This window comes from Bos grunniens, chromosome 13 (genome assembly GCF_055505025.1).
Source record: "Bos grunniens cultivar Pamir isolate PY7600 chromosome 13, Bosgru_T2T1.0, whole genome shotgun sequence".
NCBI classification, from domain to species: Eukaryota; Metazoa; Chordata; class Mammalia; order Artiodactyla; family Bovidae; genus Bos; species Bos grunniens.
The window spans coordinates 12,839,156-12,856,930 of NC_141177.1; the positions used below are offsets into that span (position 1 = coordinate 12,839,156).

General features: G+C 48.3%; 1 protein-coding gene across 27 annotated transcripts in view; it reads left to right on the forward strand.

Annotated features, from left to right (window-relative positions):
• The window catches only part of PTPRT (protein tyrosine phosphatase receptor type T), a 1,155,226-nt gene that overhangs the window by 1,094,966 nt on the left and 42,485 nt on the right, over positions 1-17,775 (forward strand). For 16 of the 27 annotated variants that reach the window (XM_086331749.1, XM_086331751.1, XM_086331748.1 and 13 more), the window contains 5 exons: positions 4,801-4,877; positions 12,731-12,767; positions 14,060-14,157; positions 16,425-16,484; positions 17,410-17,526. In XM_086331749.1, coding sequence (XP_086187875.1) covers positions 4,801-4,877; positions 12,731-12,767; positions 14,060-14,157; positions 16,425-16,484; positions 17,410-17,526 — 389 coding nt within the window. The remainder of the gene's footprint in view (positions 1-4,800; positions 4,878-12,730; positions 12,768-14,059; positions 14,158-16,424; positions 16,485-17,409; positions 17,527-17,775) is intronic. The other 11 variants (XM_086331754.1, XM_086331755.1, XM_086331756.1 and 8 more) reach the window with 1 other exon arrangement.

Genomic DNA, 17,775 nt, shown 5'->3' on the forward strand with positions numbered 1-17,775 from the left:
TATGAAGGCTTTCAGGCTGGCTTTGTCACTTAGCAGTGTGCATGTATATTTCCTCCATATCCTTTCATGCCGTAAGAATTCATTTCTTTATATTACCAAGTCCCATCGTTTGGAAGAACCATGACTTGCTTATCCATCTGCCTGTTGAAGGACATCTTGTTCATTTCTGAATTTTGGCAGTTGTGAGTAAACCTGCAGTAACCATTCATGTGTAGGTTGTGTGTGGACGGTCAGTTTCAACTCATTTGGGCAAATACCAGACAGAAATTGTTGGATCATGTGATAAGAGTGTGTTTAGTTCTAGAAGAAATGACCAAACTGTCTTCCAGACTGGCTGTACAGATTTTGCTTTCCTGTCAGCAATGAATGAGCATTCCGGTGGCTCCACATCCTCACCAGCATTTGGTGTTATCAGGATTCTGAATTTTGGCCGTTCTGGTAGATGTGTAGAGGTAGCTTCTTGTTTTTTAAGTTTTCAGTTCCCAATGACATATGCTGGGAAAGATTGAGGGAAAACGAGAAAGGGGCGGCCGAGGTTGAGATGGTTAGATAGTATCACCGACTCAATGAAAATGAGTTTGAGCAAACTCCAGGAGATAGTGAAGGACAAGGAAGCCTGGCATGCTGCAGCCCACGAGGTCACAAAGAGTCAGACACAACTTAGTAATTGAACACTGCCACCAACAAATGACATATGATACTGAACATCTTTTCATTTGCTCATCTTTTGTCTGTACATCCTTTTTGATGAGCTTTCCATTCAGATCTTTTGCCCATTTTTTAATTAGACCGTTTTCTTATTGTTGAGTTTTAAAAGTTCTTTTTATACTGTGGATACAAGGCTTTTATCAGATAGTCTTTTTCAAATATTTTCTCCCAATCTGTGGCTCGTCTTTTCATTCTCTTAACATCCTCACACTTTTCATGCCTGCATTTTCTCATTTAATCCTCCCAATATTCTCGGAGCTGTATAGCATTTTGCTAAGGAATCCAAGGCTTAGGGAGACCAATGGACTTGCTAAGTGATGGAACTAAGATTTGCCCCCAGCACTGGCTCCTAGCTTCAGACCTCCCATTAGCAGATCTGCTGTCCTGCTTGGCACAGAATAGCCTGTGTGAGAATAAATCTTAATCATTTTGTACTAAAGTATGCTCCCACTGTCTCAGAAAAGAGTCTCTATTTGGATGCTCTGCGGAGCCTGGCTTGGTGACTTGCATCTAAGCGCCTAAATAGGGAATAAAAAGCCCTCTGTAGCCTAAGCCCCACCCACCTCCTCTGCTTCTTATCTGGCTGCTAGTCCCCAGCCACTCCATGTTCACAAGACAAGAAACCCTGTTTGTAGCTCATCCAATATGCTTGCTTTTCCAGGGCCCCTGCTGTTGCTCTTGCGTTTGTTCTCTCTGAAGGAAAGACCCTCCTTCATTGTCCATTGGTCAAGTCTCACTTTCAGTGCCTCATTCACATATCACTTCCCGAAGCTATTTATTTATTTGGCGGTGCCAGGTCTTACTTGCAGCACCTGGGTCTTCCATCTTTGTTGCAGCATGTGGGATCTCGTTCTCTGACCAGGGATCGAACCTGGGCCCCCTGCATTGGGAGGTCTTAGCCAACGGACCAGCCACAAAATCCCTGAACTTGTTCTTAATAAATGAAGAGGTGATACTGACAAATACCTGATGTAGAGACACCACTCATCTTTAAGAACAGATAGCTAAAAGAAATGTTTCTGTTTCTTTTTAAGTCATATTTGCTTTCAGACTTTAAATTCCATTTTATATTAAAGGAAATACCCTTTCAACATTTTAAACCTCTGTTCCCAGTGCTCTAGATCTCAAGGGCAGGCATAACTCAATAAATAAAGGAGATTTTTGAATTAGTAAGTCATTAGACCAATGAGTGAAAACGCATTTTGCATTTTTCACTTTTTTGAGGCTTGTAGTTTTTTGAAACCACTGGTAATAAGGCTTAACAATCTGAGCTCAGAGTCAGGTGCTGGATGTCGTTTGAAGCCCTGCTGGGTGGATGTCCCCCCAGGAAATCCCACTGCAGGAGCTGGGGACCAGACCCTTGCACAGCCTCCAGTGCCTGCAAGATGGTAGAAGTCCAGGGACAGCATATTGTGTGGACAGAGCAGAGATTCAAGGGCAAACAGTCCTGAGAGAATCCCAGCCTTGCCACTTGCAAACTGTGTAACATAGGAAACTTACTTAACCTCTGTGAGCCCCAGTTTCTTCATCTGTGAAATGGGAAGAATATTACATCATTGTAATATTAGCATATAAGAGTGATATTAGCATAATAGTCTGTAGAGCTATTTGGGGAAATATATGATTGTAAAGCCTTCAGTGTCTGCCATACACTCCAGAAAGATTAGCTTCAAATTCCTTCCCCACATCACAGCCTACTGCCCCACTCACCCACAGAGGTAACTTACACCTCCTTCCCTGCCTCTGGTCGCTTCCACGGAAACTCCTCCCTACGAGGAGTAAGAAATGTGTCATCCAGTGTAGCTCAGTGTCTAACATGGTGCCTGGCACACGACGGATGCTCAGTGAATCATTGTTTATAGTGGTTAGACTCACTGAATGTTTATTATTTTATTTATGGCTGTGCTGGGTCTTCACTGCTGCTCACGGGCTTTCTCTGTTTGCGGTGTATGGGCTTCTCGACGCAGTGACTTCTCTTCGCAGGCTTTCATGGTTGTGCTCGGGCTTAGTTGCCCTGCAGTATGTGGGGTTGAACCTGTGTCCCCTGCATTGACAGGCAGATTCTTAACCACTGGACTACCACGGAAGTCCTCACTGAATAATTTTTGAATCGACTCTTTAGTTAATGAATGAACGGATGCAGGGTGGTAGCCCCAGCCTGCTTGTCCATCCTGGATCCCATTCTTTGCCTTCTCCTGCTCAGCCTTCCGTCACAGGGAGCTAACCCCTCAGGTTGCATTTCTCACCACCTCTTGACAACTGGCCACTAGCTCGGTTTGGCCAGTGATGGGCACTGGTGTTGGAGATTGTTTAAGGTGGGAGAAAGGAAAAAGCTGGGGTGTCTCTCCCCTCTGTCCCCATCACAGGTACCTTCCTGAACAGCCAGGGAGTCTCTTCCTTTTCTCCAGCTCCCACCAGAGAGGCCACCGCAGCTCCAGCTCCCACAGGTGCCCCCTCCCCGGGCTCCGGGGCCCTCGCCTCCTCCCTCTGTCCCACCTTCCCTGGGGAGGCAGTGTCTCCTTGTGAGTGTTTATTTCCGAATTACTCCTCCCTCCTCCCTTTGGCCTCTCAACTCTTCCATCACCTAGGTAACCACTTCACTGTCGTTAACGCCTCTGCTGTGCACCCATGGAGAAGGAAATGGCAACCCACTCCAGGATTCTTGCCTGGGAAATCTCATGGACAGAGGAGTCTGGCAGGCTGCAGTCCCCAGGGGGTCACCAAGAGTCAGACACAACTGAGCGACTAAGCACAAGGATCCTTGAAGTGCTTACTCCTATCCTGCTTAGACTCCTCTTGGGAATCAGGAGTGTCTAAGCTCAGAGTTAAGAGAACCTCACTCTCCTAGGCTCCACCATCCACTGACCATGTGGCCCATCAGCCCTTGGGAGCCTCAGTTTCCTCATTTGTAACAAAGGTTAACAGCATCCGTCCTGCTTCTCTCCCAGGTTGCTGTGAGAGTCCAGAGAGATAATCCACTCACCTGCTCACCAAGTCCTTATCGAGTACCTGTGCAGAGGATAGAACAGGGAGCAAAGCACGCTGTGTCCCTGTTCTTGGGGGTTCCGGTTTGTAGTAGCAGATATGCTTATAAACTGCAAAGTTCGGGAAAAGGCCCACAGGATAAGCTGACCTGACTTCATAGACCCTGTGGGTGCCCAGAGCTCCCCAGTCCACCTTTGGGGACCCCAGCCCTGCCAGTAGGTGCAGCAACACTCGGTGATGTGAACCCAGTGATGGGGACAGCAAGCTGAGCCTCTCCCCCCACCAGACCCAACCGGACGTTCTGTTTGTGTGTCTTTTAGCATGTCGGAGCTCACTTGAATTAACTGTAAAGGATTAGCCTGATTCTTCTGCTGAAGAACGTTTTTTTTTTCCTTAATTATTTTTATTTGGTGTTATTTGAAGTAAGCGTGCCATTGACTAAAGCCTGCACATCTTGTTTATGCCTAGATTGTGTTTAAAATGGTATTCTCTGTAACACGATTTTTAGTTATTGATGACCTCTTTTATAATGACTTAGTCAGCTTCACTTGAATGATAGTATTGATAACAATATGTGGCTGACAATCTGTTTGCAGGAATACTCCAAAAGGCAAAAGGAAAGCATTTGTACACGCGTAGAAAATAGATACATTTGCTGGTTTTAAGAAAGCATGAAAATGGAGCATTTTAATCCTGATCTCACTTCCCGAGACACTTGCAGAGTGTTTTCATGTGGTCTTTCCTGCATTGTCCTCTACAGAAGGCATCTCTACCTGCTTTTAATGACAAAATCTCTAAGATTTAAAGAGGCAGGTGACTCACCCTAGTAAGTAATGACAAAACCAGAACCAGAAGGGCAGGTGGGAAAAAAGAGGAGCATATACAGGCCCTTTGTACGGCAGGGTAATCTCCCTGAGCCTCAACTTCCTCATCTGTAAATGGGGATGATAACTGAGGGTGATGCCAGGGGTTCCAGGAGAATGTGTGTCACTGGCATGATGCCTGGTGTGTGCTGATAGATAGATGGTAGCTCTAAAGCAGGCAGGGCTGGCTCCTTGCCCGAAGCCCTCGGATCACTCACCCCCTGGTTTTCTGCTCTCTCTGCAGACGACCATTCTCGAGTGAGACTGCTGGTGCTGGATGGAGACCCACACTCCGACTATATCAACGCCAACTACATCGATGTGAGGCTCTCCGCGGGGCTGGGGGGCTGGGTTCTGGGTGGGCTGCAGAAGACTCAAATCTGTGACTCTCCCCCCAGCCAGTCCCCTAGACAGTGGCCCTCCTAGAGCAAGTCCACAGGGTCTGGCTCCTCCCTGTGACTCTTGTAACCCAAGTTGATTATCCATCTAAAGATGTACCCGTTTTCAGGCTGGCTAGAGTGGTCTGCTCTGTGGAGCCCAGGGCTGACAGCCTTGTTCATTCGCCCATTAATTCTTCAATTTTAAAAAAATTTTATTTATCTATTTGTTTGCTGTACTGGATCTTCGTTGCTGTGCAGAGGCTTTCTATAGATGCAGCAAGCAGGGGCTACTCTCTAGCTGTGGTTCGGGAGTTTCTCACTGCAGTGACTCTTGTTGCAGAGCCCAGGCTGTAGGGCTCACAGGCTTCAGTAGCTGTGATGCAGGGACTTGCTTGCCCATGGCATGTGGAATGTTCCCAGACAAGATATCAAACCTGTGTCCCCTGCTTTAACAGATGAATTCTTAACTGCTATACCTCAGGGAAGTCCCATTAATTCTTGTTTGTCTGTGTGTGTGTTTGCCTATTCATTCATTCATTTGAAGGTACAGCCGTTTATGTAATGAAAATTTCAGAGTTGGATGCTTTGGGAACCAGAAAGCTAAAAATGTCATGGTCTCTACCTTCTAAAACCTTAGTGGGAAGATAAGCTGTGCACATCAATAATTCCAGGGCAAACCAGAAAGTGGGTGTCATAAGTTCAGATAAAATGCCTCAGGGATTCAGAGGTGGAGGGGAAAGTCACCCTTCCATCAGGAATGCGAAGTGAGATGTGAACCAAAGCTTTAAGCACAGGTAGAATTTAAAATCAAAGAAGGGGGAGATGGGCCTCTGGCCAAAGCACTGCACAAGCTGCGATGTGGCAGAGGATATGGCACAGCAAAGTGTGAGGGGAGCAGAGACTCTGTAATGAGAATAGAGAAAAATAAGGTTGGCGCCAGATCATGGATGGTTTGTGATCAAACATGGGAAGTCGGACTTTATTTTGTAGGCAAAAGGAAGCTGTGGAAAGTGTTTGATCAAGGATGTGACCAGTTCAAAGCTGAGCTGTGGGATGGCTTATCTTTTACTGAGGTTAAGGCAGATGAGAGAGAAGAGGGTCTGGGATTAAGACCCCCAATTAGGAAAGGGGCCGCTTCAGTGTTCCAGAGAACATGGAGGAAGGGACTAAATACAACAGGAGCCGAGACAGGTGTACATGGAAGTGAGCGAGTTTGTAAAAGGGAAGTGTGGTCACTGGGGCCAGAGAGACAACCCAGCAGGACTGATGCAAGCCAGGCTTCCCAGGGCCTCAGCTGGGAGGCCCAGGAACCTTGACGAAAGGCTCAGAGCTCGTCCAGGCCCTTCTGACTCCCAGGTGTTTTTATAGACAGGTGATACGGTACTGCGGCAGGCTTTAGAATTTCCCATAATCTAAGCTGAGCCAGATAATTCACTGATTCAACAAATATGCATTAAGCCTCACCTTAGACATTTATCTTTTGCCCTCTGATATATTCCATGTCTTTCCCCGTTCTGCTTTGCATTGCTGGTGTGTATGTGGGCAGAGGGAGGTCGGTGGCGGGGAGGCGTGGGTTACAGAGAGGAGAGAGAGCTGACCCCTTTAAGGAAGGTGCTGTGGGAGACAGGAGGGTGAGAGGAAGGGAGAAGCCATCGTATTTCTCCACCTCTCTTGCTTCCTGGGGTGGCAGCTCCAGCAGTGGCTCCAGCTCCATCCACCAGGACCACCAGGGTGGTCCAGCCTCAACAAGGTGGCCCCAGCTCCTGGGCTCTGGCGGCTTCTCCGTCTCCCATTATACCTGCTGGTTCTAGGGATGGCCACAGCCTCTTGCTATTGCCGATCTCTGGGTGGCCCACTGTTCTCTGTTTTGCATCTGAGCTCCACCATCACCTGTATAACCAGCTCCCTGAACTGAATTCCCTCTGTCTGAAATGCCTGGTGTGGTCCCTAGATCCCCCTGCCCTGGACGCTGGCTAACAAAGGGCCTGGGTGTGGTCAGGAGCTGGGTCTGGAGCTTCCGTAGAGGTCTAGATAGACACAGCCTCTGTCACGAGCAGGTCATGGAAGGGAACAGAGGGTCAGTGGAGGGACAGAGAAGACACCAAGCATGGGCTTCCAGCACAGTGCTAGCAGTTCAGGGTTGGGGGGACTGCCCCAGGTGTGGGCCTACTCTATACTCCAGCAGAGTCACGATTCCCGGGGTCGCTATGGGGATGCCTGGCAGGATTCGCCCTAGGTAGCTATCAGGCTCACCCCTTGGCCCGAGTTTCCACCCAGCCAGAAATGCAGCCCTCCAAAGGGCTGACTGCCCATGCTGGAATCATTTATCCAGTTGGATCTTGACGATGCATTAAAACAACTCCATCTGGATAATGAGCTGAAAGGGCCAGCCCTGCCTAGGCCTCCAAACGCCACAGTTCCGGTGTCATCCCACTGGCAGGCCTGTCTCACACCCGAGGATGCACTGGCCACTTGAATCCGTTATAAATTACCAGTCTGGAAATAAATATCATATCCGGGTCCCCGGTAAGTAACAGATGCATGAGTACAGAGTGAGATAAATGCATTTTGGATGCAAACCTCTTTCCCATTGCTCACAGACAGATGGAGGCAGGCCCAGGCAGGTTTGCGGTTGATCTGTGTGCTGTGTAGGTGGGACTTCAATGAACTCAAAGTTCTTTTAAGGTTAGGAAGTTTCTGTACCAGCTCTTGGCAGATGCCCGGAGGAGCCCCGAATGAGCAGTCCATTTCCTTTTATCTCCAATTGCTAGAGTCTGGTCGTTGGCATGTTTTCTTTCAGGGGACCATATGGGTTCCAGGAGCCAGAGAGGCTCTCTGGACTCGGACGCCATGTGTGGACAGGCCCGCAGCAGGCAGGCGTTCGTTCCATATGCATTGATCAAGGTGGTGGCCAAGGCAGACTTCTCCACGCTGGGGACACAGCCACGAGCCAGCCCATTCCAGCCCTGCCCTGCTGGAGCTCTCATTCAACCAGGCAAACAGACGGGAAGCATGTAAATAAACAAAGACTTTGGTGTTAAGTGCCCTGAAGACAAGTAAAGCAGAGAAAGCACTCCCCCCTCTCCAAAAAAAAACGAAAAAGGTGTCAGGATCGACTGTCAGTGGACGTGACTGCTGTCCCAGCAGAAGCCTGGATGGGAGGGGAGAGCAAACCCCTGGGTTATGTGGGGACAGACACAGCTGACGCAGTCCCAGGGAAGGGCCAGCGCTAAGGCCTGTGGATGGAAACATGACAGCCAGCAAGCGTGGGGAGAGTGGGAGGAAAGCTAAGAATATTGCTTCAGGGATGAAATGGGAACCACAGGGGTGTTGGGATGGGCAAACCAGGCTTAAGAGGTCCATTCAACCGCAGTGAGCTCACAGAGAACACTTCTCTGGCCTCCTTAGTTGAGTCCACTCCCCGGCGGGGCTCCCCAGAGCCCTAGATCTTTTCCTCAGTGGCCCTTATCTCAACTTGTTGACGTCTACAAGCTGCTTAGAACCTGAGCCCATATTCATCTGGTCGACTTTTGTATCTCTAGGGCCTTATACCGAGTAGTAGATGCTCAGTTAATACCTGTTGATTGAATATTGAAGGACCGAGTGACCAAACGAACAAAATAGCGAACCCAAGTCATGGAACCTCCACAACTGAAGTGAATGCCTTGCTCAGAATTCCATCCCATTGATGTTGAAGTGCGTTGTGAGTGAAGTGAGAGTGTTAGTCGCTCAGTCGTGTCCGACCCTTTTGCCAACCACATGGACTGTGGCCCGCCGGGATCCTCTGTCCTTGGAATTCTCCAGGCAAGAATACTGGAGTGCACAGCCTTTCCCTTCTCCAGGGGGTTTTTCTGACCCAGGGATCAAACCCAGGTCTCCTGCATTGCAGGCGGATTGTTTACCATCTGAGCCACCAGGGAAGCGCGTTGGAATCGTCCAGATTCCATGCATTTTGTCTTTTGCCTTTTGTCTGCCAACCGGGGCATTAAAGGAGTGCCCCAAGCTCACCTCAAAAGATGTGTTCATGCATGTATGCCACAACCATCCTTTGCTGAAAAAGCTGCACCCAGCTCTGGGTAGCCTATCCAATGGCCCAGAAAGAGAAAGTATTAAAAAAAAAAAATACTTACTGTAACATACATTATAAGGGTGTTGATTGGGCATCTCCCAAGCCCTGCAGGACAGCTCAGGAGGAGAATTCATTTGAAGTGCAGTGTGGGAAGCTGGGGACGTAGGGTACCTGGAAGGGCCTCAAGAGGGTCAGCTGGGAATGAGTCTGGAGACAAGGATGGAGACAGGTGATCAGTCCCACGCTAAAGCACCTGGATGTTATTATATAGGCAGCAGGGAGCCACTGCAGGCTTAAGTGGAGAAATAATAACAATAATAATAATCAGGTGGGCACTGGGACGTTTACCCTGGCAGGAAGCAGACGGGCTGTGGGACCAGACGGGAAGGTAGGAGGCAGGGAGGCCAGCGTGAGGCCTTGGCCCAGATCAGGGAGGACGAGGGCTAGAAGAAGGAATGATGGTGGGGATGACAGAAGACCATGGACTTGAGAGACCCCGTCTTTCCACACTCCAGGGTACTATTTTCTAGTCCCAGACTTACTCTGGGAAAACTCCCAGAATCTGTTTCTCCTGTGATCCTGAAGAGCACGGGCGGTCTTGACTGGGAGGAACAGAGCTCTCTGCCTCTGATTGTCCTCCCCACCTCTCACAGCTCAGAGAGGGCCTCAGTTACTACGTCTGGAGGGAGAGCAGAGAGAAGGGAATGATCAGAAGGATCTCAGAATCCCTCACGGCCATCGCAGACTTTGAATCGTGGTAGGCACTTGATAAATGCTTTCCAGATACACAGTAAAATAATAATAGCAAGGGCGTATATGTTAAACTCTAGACTACTGCCTGACACATGGTAACGGCCATCTATTAACTCACTTAATCCTAACCGCAAGGCTATAATGTAAATGCTGTTATCCCCGTTTAACAGCAAAAATCAATTAAGGCCCAGGAGGTTAAGTAACCTGCCCCAGACCACACAGCCTGTAAGGAACAGAGCCAGGATTCACACCCAGGCTATTAAATTCAGAATCAGCACATAACCACCATGCTATGCTGCTTTTCTTTCTGTTTTAACCATTTATTTTATTGAAGTTACTGCGTTGGTGTTCATTTCTGCTGCACAGCACAGTGACTCAGTTGTACAGCTCTTTATGTTCTTTCATATTATTCTCCATTATAGTTGGTCACAGGGTATTGAATGTAGTTCCCTGTGTTCTACAGTGTGTATGTGTGCCCCATGGGCTGCAGCAGCCGGGTTCCTCTGCCCATGGAATTTTCCAGCCAAGAATAGTGGAGTGGGGTGCCATCTCCTCCTCCAGGGGGTCTTCCTGACCCAGGGATCAAACCCGCCTCTCCTGCATCTCCCGCACTGGCAGGCAGACTCTCTGCCACTCGCGCCTCCTATACAGTAGGACCTTGTTGTTTCTATATACATAAAGAAAAGTTTGCATCTGCTGAGCCCACTCTCCCAGTCCATCCTTCCCGCACGCCCTCCCCCTTGGCAACTACAGGTCTGTTCTCTGTGTCTGTGAGTCTGTTTCTGTCTTGTAGATGTGTTGGTTTGTATCTATTTTGGATTCCACATACGTGACATCATATAGTATTAGTCTTTCTCTGACTTACTTCAGGCCTCCCTTGTGGCTCAGCTGGTAAAGAATCCACCTGCAATGAGGGAGACCTGGGTTCAATCCCTGGGTTGGGAAGATCCCCTGGAGAAGGGTATGGCTACCCACTCCAGTATTCTGGCCTGGAGAACTCCACGGACTGTATAGTCCATGGGGTCGCAAAGAACCAGACAAGACTGAGCAACCTTCACTGACTTCACTTAGTATGATAATCTCTAGATCCATCAAAGTTGCTGCAAATGGCATTATTTTGTTCTTTTGTATGGCTAAGGGGTATTCCATTGTCTAAATATACCCCATTTTTTTTATCCGTTCATCTGTCCACAGACATTGTTTCCATGTCTTGGCTATTGTAAATAGTGCTGTTATGAACACAGGGTGTATGTGTCTCTTTGAATTATAGCTTTGTCTGGATATGTGTCCAGGTGTGGGATTGCTGGATCATATGGCAACTCTATTCTTAGTTTTTTGAGGAACCTCCATACTGTTCTCCACAGTGGCTTGCTGCAGTTTACATTCCCATCAACAGTGTGGGACTGTTTCCTTTTCTCCACACCCTCTCTAGCATGTGTTACTTGTAGATTTTTTTAAGTGTAGACCATTCTGACTGGTGTGAGGTGTTGATTTGCATTTCTATAATAATTATATGCTGCCATCCTGGTTGGTCTCTCTCAAGAGCTTGTTTATTGGGCATTCACTCTGGGTTTCACACTGTACTAGGCTCCACGAACAACTTTTTAAAACTTAGGAGGCAGTGTTTGTCCCCAAGAAGCTGACAACTTTCCTAAGAAGATAGGACCACTCATACAAAGAGTCTAGGTGGGCGGATTGATTCCTGGTGGTTAATCCAACCATTGTAGCCATGACGCTGGCCTTGGGTTGGGACTGACAGTTTATTTGTTCATTAAACTTTATGACTTGTGTTCTCCTGAGATTAAAAGCGGAATTTCAGGACTTTCCAACAACTTTCCACCAACAGGCTCCGTATTTGGCATCTATATCTGTTAGACATACCCATTCATTCATTTGTTTACTCATTTAGTCATTCAGTTATTACTGATTACGTTCAATGTCATGTATTAAATACAGATCTGTCTCCAAAACTTGAACTTCTACCCAATACGATACATTTCCTCTCTGCACCAAGAAAGGGGACCCTCCATGTAGTCCATGCCCAGACAGAAGAGAAAGTCATCCTCAACCTCTCCCCGATGATTAGGCTGATGAGGCACCAGAGTAACCCCGCATCAGAGCCCAGCAGGGTCTACTGAAGACCCTGAAATGTACAGGAAAATATCTCTGAATTAGAGAATGGCTTTGTCAGTCTCTGGGTCACACCCACCTGGGGCCCTCTCCGTGAAAGGAGCCTCCGTTCCAAGCCCAGCCCTGTGGCAGACAGGCAGTGCGGCAGCCTTCCCAGCTCTCTTTTTCTTTTTTTTTTTTTTTTTTCCCAGAGATACAAAAAAATTATTTTATTTTTTCAAACTTGAGAGCAAACAAAAAATACAGTTATGAAGGTTAAGAAAATCTCATCAAACTGAATTAGAAACATTTTTCTGTATCAATAAATATTTTTTTTTAATTCTTCCAATTTTATTTTATTTTTAAACTTTACACAATTGTATTAGTTTTGCCAAATATCTTTTTCTAATGTTACTCACACAAGGGGTCAGCAGTGCAATTGTTGTTTTCTCTCTGGTGCCCTCTGGGGCCTTGCCCAGTGTTCTGCATGGAATCATGGCTCGGGAAAGGCTTGGTGGTGGGTGATGTCCCACAGAAACCTGAAAATTCCTTCTCCACCTCTTTCTGGGTGTGCCTGGCCACAACTGATGCCCATCCAATCTTGGCTCCCAGTCCATGGCTCCAAGGCAAGCCTGTTTGGGGCCTCTCTCAAGGAACCATAAGAACAGCTAACATTTAGCAGTTGACTCAGCACTTTATGTGCATTAGCATATTTAATCTTCGCCACTTATCTGGGAAATGTCTAATGCTAGCCTTATTTTGTTTATAAGGAAACCAAGCCTTGGAAAGGATAACTATTAGTACTGGGCCATTTGCAAGCTTAGACTAGAGGCCCTTCACTGTGCTTTTCTCTTCTCATCCAGGGGTACCATCGACCTCGGCACTACATCGCAACTCAAGGTAAGAGCTGAAAGGGCCCTTGCCTTACATGGGGGGCGTGGAATAAGCTTCCACCAGCCAAGACGTTACATAGGAGCAGGGCTGTAGAGGCTCCAGAGGCCTTTAGTTTGCCCATTTGTTTGTTTGGGAAGGAAGGAGGTGACAGGTTCAGCAGTGGAAGTGGGGGAGGGATGTAAGGGAGAAAGGAGGGAGGTATCACTGGGAAATGGTCAAGAGAGATTGGACCAAAAGCACTGGCCTCAGGCACATGCCATCAATACCCACCATCCCCAACTGGAGCTGATGGTGCCTTATCTCCTCAATGGCTGTACACCTGGAAGAGACAGGATGCCGACTCTCCTCGAAAGCAACTTACTAGGGTGTTATCAGATCTAAAAATTACTCTCCCTCTCAAACTGTTCTGGGAGGAAATCCTGTGGGTGATTATATATGTGGGCAATGACATATATAAAGATACCTACCCTTCATAGTGTTATCTACTAGGAAAACAAGTGAAAAATCTTCAGCGCCCAACAAATGTTAGATTAGTTAAATTGTGAAACTTCTATATTATGGAAAATTATGCAGCTATGACAAATTTCATGGTAAGAATTTTTAAGGGCATGGAGAAATACATGTAGTAGGTATAATGCTTCTTATAATAAATACATACATACACATTTATATAGAGAAGTGGCATTCCAAATTTTGTATCAAAAGGATGTATTACTCTTATAATTTTAAAGACAATGAAGGCCCAGGACATTAAAAGGGAAATTTCCAAGGAAATTGCTTTGGACTCTCAGATCCTATCTCCCATTTCTTTTTTCTTTTTTGCCCTGCTTTCTGCCCAGGCTCCAGGCAGATGCATTTGTCAAGCTGAGAATTGGGCCTCTTCTGTTTGTGTTCTCAGCATCTGACTCCTGGTGGCTCTTCTGCCCTCTAACCCCACCCTCACCTCAATTTCCTTCCCATCTCTCACTGAGGATCTAGAGCCCAATTTTTGAAAATTCCCTTAAGCTATGTTATTTACCCCGAATACAAGATGGTGGGTTGGTGGGAAAGTGGAGCCTCTGGGAGGAGTCTGAGCAGGAGGACAGTGAAGAGGAGAAGCTGCGGACATGCAGACCCTGCACGCTGGAGCGCGGCTGTTCTCATGCCCCAGTTTCAACTACTTGGGTGTCCGACAGGGAAGGCTGACCTCACTGTTATTCACCCATCCGGAGCCTTCACTGACCAGCCACAAGGGACAAGCCTCTTGTCTGTTTCCTGGCAGTTTCAGCCTTTGACCCTGTCCCGTTCTCTGTTGGCAGGTCCCATGCAGGAGACCGTAAAGGACTTCTGGAGAATGATCTGGCAGGAGAACTCGGCCAGCATCGTCATGGTCACAAACCTCGTGGAAGTGGGCAGGGTAAGCCCCTCCCATGGGTGCCTGGATAGAGGATGCTGGCTGGCGAGCCACTGCCCAGCACCTCTCTGTTCCCAGCGCCTCTCGTTTGCATTTCACCCTCATGGCCCCTACGAGGGAGAAACCCTCCCTCCTGTTCACACTCGAGGAATAAAGGTCTCTACCCTTCAAACCCCACCCCCACCCCTTTCTCCACCCTCACACTCTGCTGATGCCATCATCTCGTAGACTGAGGAAATCACAGCCATCAGATGTGAACTCTCATCTTCACACTGCAAAGCTGCATTCTACTCATGTCTACAACCATCTTCTCATTCTTCCCCTCTATTATTGGGCTGGACCTGGCTGTTTCTGTTGACCTTCAATGGTAGACTATTGGCTCTTTCTTACGGCCCAGCCTCATATGATAAATCCCAGTGCCCTGAATCACAGATTCCACTCAAAAATTTCTCATCCTTCCCCTCTCACTCGGAAAGTAATTTTTTCCCATTGCTAGATCATTTTCCTCCGCATGCAAACATCCTGAGTACCTTCCCCCTTAAAAATGGAAAACAGGCAAACAAAACTGCTTCCTCTTGTCCCTGCTTTTCCGCCCAGCCCTGAAGACCCACACACAGGTTCTGCTTCTTCACTTCCGTTCTCTTCCACCCACTCCAATAGCTGTTTCCTCCATCCCAGCATCAGTCAGTGTCCCCAGCATCCTTCATGTCGACACATTCATGCCTCTTCTCATGGCACTCAGTCTCTCAGCAGCATCTGACCCTCTGTTCCTCGAAGCTTTGACATTCTTCAGGGTCCAGACCTTGGTCTCTCACTCTGTTCATCTTGACTCTCTCCTCTGTGGTCCTTAGCAACTCCTAGGGCTTAAAAATGGGACTGCTCTTGCCAGTTCGCTTTCATCTACTTGATGTGGTGTGGGTGGGCTGCTGGGTTTAAAGGCAGGGTGCACAGACGCTAGAATTAAGGAGGGCTCTTTACTTATCACATGCGCTAACTAAAGAGTGTGCAAAAAAATAAATAAATAAAGAGTGCGCAGGTAAGTTTGTGTTTTGGAAAGAACCAGATAATCCAGTAAAATTAAAGGAGTCCCAGCCTCCAAGATAATGGGCAGGGGGAGGATCTGGGCTGTCAGTTGTAATTCACGGCTGTGGACATCTCATGACCTAACAGGAGTTTAGGGCCAGAAGAGACTTTGTTCTTGAGCCCACTCTTATTGAGTCCATTCCCCAGTTTTACAGATGAGGGAACAGACCCCAAAGGGTGGAGTAAATGCCATAAAGTCATTTAGACAGAACCTAGCCACTGTCTCTTGACTATTGACTCTCATTGTAGAGGTCATGATCAAGACCGCTCCCCAGGGACTCTGGCCCAGGGAGCAGCTACTGTGGACCACACATCCAGCCCAGGATTTAAGAATTCGGGGGCACATTCTAGCCTGTTCTACAGATGTCCCCACTGGAGACAGATTCCCTTGATTATGAGTCTGATTTGATTGGGGGAAGGGACAGGAGAGCCCTCTCTTCACGGAGTTCCGAGAAGGAGCTGAGTTCTCTGCCAGACACGGGATATGCATTGTGTCACTTCACCCTCCCAGCAGACGTCCGGGACGATGTTCCTGGTCATTATTCAGATGGCCTGGCTTTGCGTCCTGGCTCCCCCACCCTTACTGACAGTTGATCCTGAGCCATTTTCTTGGGTTCCCTCTGCTTCCGATTCCTCATCTGTAAAACGAATAGGGCTAATGATATCTACTTCATCAGAGTATGGTGACCAGTCATTAAAGTAATCTGTGTAAAGCATTCATAGAAGACTTAGTCAGCAGGGCCAGAGAGGGTAAAAGCCATTAGACAGTGTTAGCTACCGTTTTCATCACAGGAAGCTGAGGCTCAGGGAGGTCTCAGGACTTCCTGGAAGCCTCACAGCTTCACAGCGTTAGAACAAACAGTGCGTCCATTTGCCTCCACACCCTGTGGCACTAAACCAGCATTTCCCTAAGTGGGTTCCATGGGCTGCTCGTCTGCAGGATGCTTAGCTAGCAGAGGGTTCCATGGTTAAATACGTTTGGGAAATGCTGTGGACTCTTCGCCCCTTTCGGAGAAAGTGCAAAGATGTTAGCGTTAGCACGTTCAAGCAGCTGAGCAGTCCTGTAGCAAAAGCGGCCTATTTAACTTTGTTTAATCCAGCATTTCCCAAACTCATTTGACCACAAAACCTGTTTTTGTTTGTTTTTGTTTCTTTTTTTTTTTTTTTTTTTACCTAACACCTATCAGCACCCAGCGGGACACACTGTGGGAAATGCCACTCTGGGCCGCGCGGCGTCCCCTGGAATGGTAATACTTTTGTTCTTTTAAGGGGAAAACCATCTCTTTCTCCTCCCGCGGCATGTGACTCGCAGCCAGGTGTGGGAGTCGCTTGTTCACAGCGCCTGCACCCACGCGCGGGGCAGAGAGCAGTGGCAAATGTCTTCCTTCAGAGCCCAGCACCTGCCTTCCTTTGCCCAGCCACGAGCCTTTCTCCTTAAGGCCCACAAGCCCCACCTCATGTTAACGTCCCTCTCCTAGCCACGTCCGCTTCCGCCTCTGCACTAATTCCCACCTTTTATTTTCATCTCTGCTGATATTACTCAGCTGCCCCAGCCTATCACAGAAAGAGGGCTCTGCCAAGGGCAGAAAACTGGCCACGTGACTTTGGACGAGTCACCAAACCTCCCAGTTTGAGTGTGATGCTCACCTGTACCGTGGGGAGGGCTCGCCCAGACCTAGTTGATCTCTTAGTGTGATCATGGGTTTGAAAAGTACCAGGAACTCTGCCAAGGAAGGTACCCCATTTATTCCCCACACCTCCGGCTCTTCCGGTAGCCAGCTTGTCCCTGTGCATTTTGCCCCTCCCCAGCCCTCCCTGGCCAGCTGGGAGGGACTCCCTGGTGGCTCAGTTGGTAAGGAATCTGCCTGCAATGCAGGAGACAGCTTCAATCCCTGGTCAGGAAGATCCCCTGGAGAAGGGCATGGCAACCAACTCCAGTATTCTTGCCTGGAAAATCCTATGGATAGAGGAGCCTGGCAGGCTGCAGTCCATGGGATCACAAAGACTCGGACATGACTGAGCAACTTAACAGTTTCACTTGGCCAGCTGGGAGCCCCTTGACTGCAAGTCCACTGAGGTTGCCCTTGAGTTTATTATGACGGGAAGGCCAGATGAGACGGCCGCTCATACTTGGCATCCACTCACTCGTACTGTCCCTGTCCTTTCCTGCAGGTGAAGTGCGTGCGCTACTGGCCCGATGACACGGAGGTCTATGGAGACATTAAAGTCACCCTGATCGAAACAGAGCCCCTGGCGGAGTACGTCATCCGCACCTTCACCGTCCAGAAGGTGAGCGGCCCTGCAGCTGTGCACAGCCTGCCCCCACGCCAGCCAGCTTGTTTGCTCATTCAGGACTCGTGGTGACCGAGGGGCTGCTCTGCCCCCATCCTGTACTGGGCACCAGGGGGAGATCAGGAGTCAGCATAGATGTGGACCCTGCTCCAAAGGATCTCACCGCTAGTAGGAAGGACAAATGGAATTCACTAGATTAAGGAATAGAATAAGGACATATAGCGATAAGTCACAGAAGAAACATGC